Here is a 6,047-nt window from a genome sequence, read left to right on the forward strand (position 1 = left end):
GGGGCTGTTTGGATGGATTTGGGAGTCGGCCTAACAGCATCCTAGAACAGCATGCAGGGTCCCCCGAGATCCCCGCAGTCGAATAGGCTGGGCTTCCCCGAGTTCACAAGTTAGGTAGGGGTTAGATGGCCAAGTGTGCTTGAAAGGTGCAGGGCCCGGGAACTCCCGGTCACGGCAGCGGGGCTCTGGCGTCTGGATGACATTCTAAGTCTAGGGTCGCGGGGTCTCTCGGGAGCTCTGCCGACAGACCCCCCACCCCCCGGCTCCACCCCATCATGTGGCCACCCGGCTCCGCCTCCGCCCCAGTTCCTGTTTCGGCCTGTGCTGTCCTGTTTCGGCCCCTTGGGCTCCCAGTAGACGCCAGTTCCTCCTCCGCCCGGGGCCTCCTTTCTCTGGGAGCCCGCCTGCGCATCTCTGCTCGCCCCACCGGGGGATGGGGCCGCCCCCCGGCCCGGGTCGGCCCTCCTGCAAACTCCGAGGCGACTCGGCCCCGCCGTGACCGCTCTGCAGTCTGGCGCCGCGGCCCCCAGAATGAAGGGCGGCGAGGGGGACGCGGGCGAACAGGCCCCGCTGAACCCGGAGGCCGAGAGCCCCGCGGGCTCGGCCACGTACGGAGAGTTCGTGCACCGCGGCTACTTGGACCTCATGGGGGCCAGTCAGCACTCCCTGCGGGCGCTCAGCTGGCGCCGCCTCTACCTCAGCCGGGCCAAGCTCAAAGCCTCCAGCCGCACGTCTGCCCTGCTCTCGGGCTTCGCCATGGTGAGGGGAGGGAAGGCACGCACAGCGCGGGGGTCGTGGGCACAGTAAACGGGTACCCACTGGAGGAGGGCGACGGGGAAAGGGGAGCAAACGGGGTCCCAATGGGCGGCACAAGTCCCTTTCTAATGGGTGTGTGTGTGTGTGTGTGTGTGTGAACACCCGTGGCATGAGCTGGGCCACAGGGACGATAAACAAGTACCAGAGGTGGCACTGAGGCATATAACATGTGCAAGGATGGGTCACAGAGTCCGAAAGCATAGTCCAGGCAGGAGTGATTACCGGATCCCCACGAGACTTCAGAGGCAAATCAGAGCTGGGTGGAGGCTGTAGACACCGGGCAGGAAGGGGGTGGAGTCAAAGAATAAACTTGGAGTGGTCACCCAACAAGGTGGGCGCATCCCAAGGAGAGCTGGCCCCAGCAGGTGCAAACGGTGCTCAGTGTAGCCTAGGAAAGCTTTGCGAAGAGAGAGTGGCTGTGAGGGAGCCTCTGGGAAAAGAAGCTGATGAGGAAGCTGATACACTGGGGGTGTGGGAAGATGCTATCAGCTAACGGTCCCAGTGGAGGCCTCGTAGAAGGTGGTACTGAGGTTGCCCTCCGGGTGAGGAGTCAACAGACGCAAGTCCTGGCTCTTTCCTGCTTGTGGCCAGCTGTGTCACCCTGGACAGGCCAGCACTTCGCAGGTCAGTGGGAAAAGGTGAGACGGTGGAGGGTGTGCCCTCTGTAGCCTGCCAAGTACCTGCCCCAGGATGAGCTGATTCTTGTCAGCAAATCCTAGATCCAAGCACGTTAGAGCAAGACACACATCAAAGATGGCTCCAACTCCTGTCAATTGGACAGGCATGGAGACCAAGGCCCAGGATGGGACAGTGGGTCTGCCAAGAGCACTCAGTAGGTGAAGGATATAGAATAAACTAGCACCCAGGGTCACTGGACTGTTGGTCCAGGCTTTCCCCACCACCGTGACAGGATAGAGGAAGCAGCTGGGGGTGGGGGGAAGTCCTCATAGGACTAGGCTGCCGGGATCAAATGCAGGTGAGAACAGAAGGGTCATAGCACTAGGGGGTTTGGTTCGTCCCTGCCCCTCTCTGGGTCACGGCCTCTGTACCTGAAATGATTGAAAAGGAAAGTCTCTACCTCTCACGGTTATCCTAGGTCCATGGTTTTCTGTGTGGGGGCCCACGGTGCCCACGGTCCACAGGCCAGTCCATGCTTCCTGATGTGGTCATCTAGGGACGGAGTACAGACCGCAGAGGGAGGGAAGCAGTTCCGTGGACCTTCACCTCCAAAACCCTGTGGTCCAGCTGTTCCCGTGGTGACAGCCTGGCCTGCTGCTGGACTTGCGTGTTGCTGGGGTCACAGCTTAAGGGTCAGGATCTTCTCTGCAGGATCAAGAGGCCAGATGGGTACATTCTGGGGGCAGGATTGGCTCCGGTCCTGCCAGGGGAGAGTGTGGCTGGGTCAGGCTATGGGAGATACCAGGACGGCCTGGCCCAGATCCCTGTCTGTAGAAGACACCTGCTAACACACGTCATGGCCCAATTTCCCAAAATACTCAGCCGTGTCTTCCTACTACCACTCTCCAGACTCTGCACCTTCCTCCTTCCCTCAGCCCGGAGCAATCTAATGGATCCCACAAGAATGAGGCTGGGACAATATCCAGATTCTGGAATCCCGGTGGCCTGGGTTAGAATAATATACAAAATAGTACTGAACTGTCACTAAGTATCAGGCTGGTAGTGCTTCTGTGTTTATCATCTTTCTATTATCGTATGAAGTAGGTACCGTTACTATGGCCATTTTACAAATGAGAAAACATGATCAGAGATGTTAAGACACCTGCCCAGGGTCCCACAGCAAGTAAGTGGCAGTATTGGAACTTAAGCAGTCTGGTTCTAGAGTCCAAATTTATACAAGTTTAGAACAGGATCATCAAATGTTTACAAGGGCCAGGCAAGTAATATGGACACCAAGTTGGCTGTGTGGGGCCTGAGGATATATGTGACCTGTCCCAAGGCAGCAGCTGTGACTCAACTCTAGCTGCTAGTGGCCATGCCAGAATATGGGCCTGGTGTAACCAGGTCTGTCAAATTTTCTGGAGGATCTAGAAATAGGGATATTGATATGAAATCTGAGTTTTAAAAGTTGGCAACTTAATTCTTTAAGAAACACACTGTATGAGCCAAGAAAAACATGTCTGCAAGCTGGCTTGAATTCATAGTGTGCCAGTTTGCAAACTCTGGCCTTGCACTTCGGCACTAGCTCCAATAATCACCGAAACACCTATTGCTGACTCATGCCTTGCACTATTCTGATAATTTGATGTATATACCATCAATTCAATTTTCACAACGACCCTGTAAGGCAGGTAAGTACTGTTATTAATCCCCATTTTCCAGAGGAGGAAGTTGATGCACAGAGAGAGAATTAAGTCACTTGCTCAACACAACACAGCTTGTGGACCTGAGCAGGGACCCAGGCAGCCTAGCTCCAGTATCTGTGCTTTTTAACCCGTTTGTTGTAACGAGGTAAGATTGTCAGAAACGTGTCACCCAGTCCTCTTGATAGCTCGGTGGGAGAACCAAGACCCAGAACCAAGGCCTTGCCAAGGCTGCCCCTTCATGCACTCAACAAAGATGGGAGCCTTGTTTCCTTCCGCCAGGCACCATTCTAGGGCCTAAGGTTATGTCAGGGATGTGCGCGAGCAGGCAGATCCCGCTACGTGGAGGAGGTTACAAGCGCTGAGTCCATTGTCTCTTGTCCCCACAGGTGGCCATGGTGGAGGTACAGCTGGAGAACAACTACCAATACCCGCCAGGCCTGCTGGTGGCCTTCAGTGCTTGCACCACTGTGCTGGTGGCAGTACACCTCTTTGCCCTCATGGTCTCCACGTGTCTGCTGCCCCACATCGAAGCTGTTAGCAACATCCACAACCTCAACTCTGTCCACCAGTCTCCACACCAGCGACTCCACCGCTATGTGGAGCTGGCCTGGGGCTTCTCCACTGCCCTGGGCACCTTCCTCTTCCTTGCTGAAGTTGTCCTGGTTGGCTGGGTCAAGTTCGTGCCCATTGGGGCCCCCGTGGGCACACCAGCCCCTGTGGTACCACCCTCCCACGTGCCTGGGACTCTGCCACCCGTGGCCACCTCCCTTAGTCCTGCTTCCAAGCCATCCTCTGCTCCTGTGACCCCGCCACAGGCTGAGACGTCTGAGGCCTGCCCACCCCGGCAGGTCTGTGGTGGTGGGGCCCATGGACCAGGCTGGCAAGCAGCCATGGCCTCCACAGCAATCATGGTACCCGTAGGGCTTGTGTTTGTGGCTTTTGCTCTGCATTTCTACCGCTCCCTGGTGGCACACAAGACAGACCGCCACATGCAGGAGCTAGAGGAGCTGAGTCGCCTGCAGGGGGAGCTGCAGGCTGTGTGAGGCTGGTGTGGCCACCTCTACAAACACTGCCTCCCTCCGGGTTCAACCAGAGATCCCAGGTCTGCCGACCGCTGTACTGACTGCCTGGAGCCACTTCCTGAGGCCACTCTCAGGTAGAGACCAGATTCCTGCCAGCAGGGTCCTGTGGGCGGGGCCTGGGGGCAGCTCCCACATTCCAAGGGATTCTCCCTGTCAGCCTGCCCATGGGCTTTGTAAGTTCTGCTCTATACTGGCTTGGAGGAGCGAGCGAAAAGTGCTCAGTCCAGGCTCCTGGGATAGGTGGAGGGGAGGCAGGGAGACCCTGGTCAGACCTTTGGTGCTGACCCTTAGCTACTTGCCCCTATACAGGACGTAGAGGTCCGGTGACACCCTCCCAGCTGCCCAGAAGGCAGCAAACCCTTGCTATTAGTTTTGTAGAATCGATTTTGTGGTTACCATTTATCAGGAAGCTTTTCCCCATCCCCAGATTTTGATGGGTTCCACACTCTTGCTGTAGCTGCTGTAGAGAGGGGTTTGGGCGTTTCTGCCCTGGCGTAGGTCCAGCCTCTCTTAGGAGGAGCCTCCCTATTTTTGGAGGTTCAAGTGCCTGTCCAACTTTCCTAGACCCACACTTGATGCTTCTATAACTGGTTCTCACTCTTCTGTGCCAGGATTGGGGGAGGGGGCATGGGGGTCTTTGGAGACCAAGGGCCTGTGAGCCCCAGCCTGACTACCTATTAAGGGTCGGGGTGAGGTTTTAAAGGAGAAGGTCCAGCCCCTCCCGAGCCTTTGGTATCCTGACACTGAATTTTTGATGCACCTTGTTTTGTATAATAAATTGTATTTCACAGATGTCCCTGTGGCTGTGAATGGGGTGAAGGGGAGGCCTCCTGGGATCGGGCGACTTGTTCCTAAAAGCCCAGCAGAGAGGCAAGTGTACCTGAGGGCGGGGCACGGTTGGGGGAGAGTGGGTTCCAGGTATGAGCCCTTCCTGGTGCTGACGGGCCGGTCGCTTCTGCAGGTGGAGACTCAGTTATTCCAAGGCAAAGGGCTTTGCACTCTGGTTCCCGTGCCCAGGTTCTCTCTCTTCCATTAAGGATTTAGTATAAGTTTCTTTCTTGAGTGACTACTACATATGAGGCGCTTTTAGGTTATCTCCTCGAGCCCTCACCTCCATTGCGAGACGTCTTTCTTGTTTCCATTTCAGAGGTAAGGACACTGAGGCCTGAGGCTCAGGATTGTGCCCAGAGCCACACAGCCAGTCAGTTAAAACTAGGACTACTTTTACCCTGACATGGGGAATCTCTGATTTGAGAAAAGGAACCCCTACCTTTCCACTGGGACAAGAGAAAGGGATATGATCTCATCACCCGTGCTTCCATGTAAATGAATTTTTCCAGCTTCATTTTCCTCAAATATTTAAAGAGTTCCAATCCTCTCTCTTCCATTCTTAGGGTGTGAGGTCTTGAACAAGTCTCCCTTTGCTCTTTTCCTATTACTTAAAATGGTGAATTTGCATGAACCAGCTTCTGGGGCTTTTCCTGTGCTGTTCTGATACTTACGGTAGTCCTGCGTGACGGGGATTAATGTCCATTTCAGAGGAAGACTCTGAAGCTTTGAGAAGTCAATGACTTGCCCAGGGTCATACAGCAAGAGCTGTAGATAGAGATGTCTGGGTCTTAGGGCATCCTGAGCTCAGGCAGAGGGGCCTCCTGGGAATGCCATTATCTGGACACAGGACACCCTGCATCCAAGAGAGAGATAAAGGGTGACCAGCGTCAGGGCGGGCTTAGCCCAGGGGTCCCAGGTGTAAGCTTGTGCTGGTGCTGCCCTCCAGCGGCCGGACCGCGTAAGCATAGGTACCCCCCCCCGCGGCTGAAAACGG

At 55.6% G+C, this 6,047-nt stretch overlaps 1 protein-coding gene across 1 annotated transcript; it reads left to right on the forward strand.

The window, feature by feature from the left end:
- Positions 1-292: 292 nt before the first annotated feature.
- ORAI3 (ORAI calcium release-activated calcium modulator 3) lies at positions 293-5,014 on the forward strand. The gene is made up of 2 exons (XM_019717212.2): positions 293-759; positions 3,527-5,014. The coding sequence occupies exons 1-2, from the start codon at positions 532-534 to the stop codon at positions 4,181-4,183; spliced, it is 885 nt and encodes a 294-aa protein (XP_019572771.2). The 5' UTR covers positions 293-531; the 3' UTR covers positions 4,184-5,014.
- Positions 5,015-6,047: the final 1,033 nt, after the last annotated feature.

The sequence above is a fragment of the Rhinolophus sinicus genome, linkage group LG18 (genome assembly GCF_036562045.2).
Source record: "Rhinolophus sinicus isolate RSC01 linkage group LG18, ASM3656204v1, whole genome shotgun sequence".
Taxonomy (NCBI): domain Eukaryota; kingdom Metazoa; phylum Chordata; class Mammalia; order Chiroptera; family Rhinolophidae; genus Rhinolophus; species Rhinolophus sinicus.

Excerpts from the sequence above, each read along its gene's own strand:
- ORAI3 (XM_019717212.2), top strand. The coding sequence starts at position 532 with ATGAAGGGCGGCGAGGGGGACGCGGGCGAACAGGCCCCGCTGAACCCG. Across the intron at positions 760-3,526 it reads TGCTCTCGGGCTTCGCCATG|GTGGCCATGGTGGAGGTACA; the intron begins GTGAGGGGAGGG and ends TTGTCCCCACAG.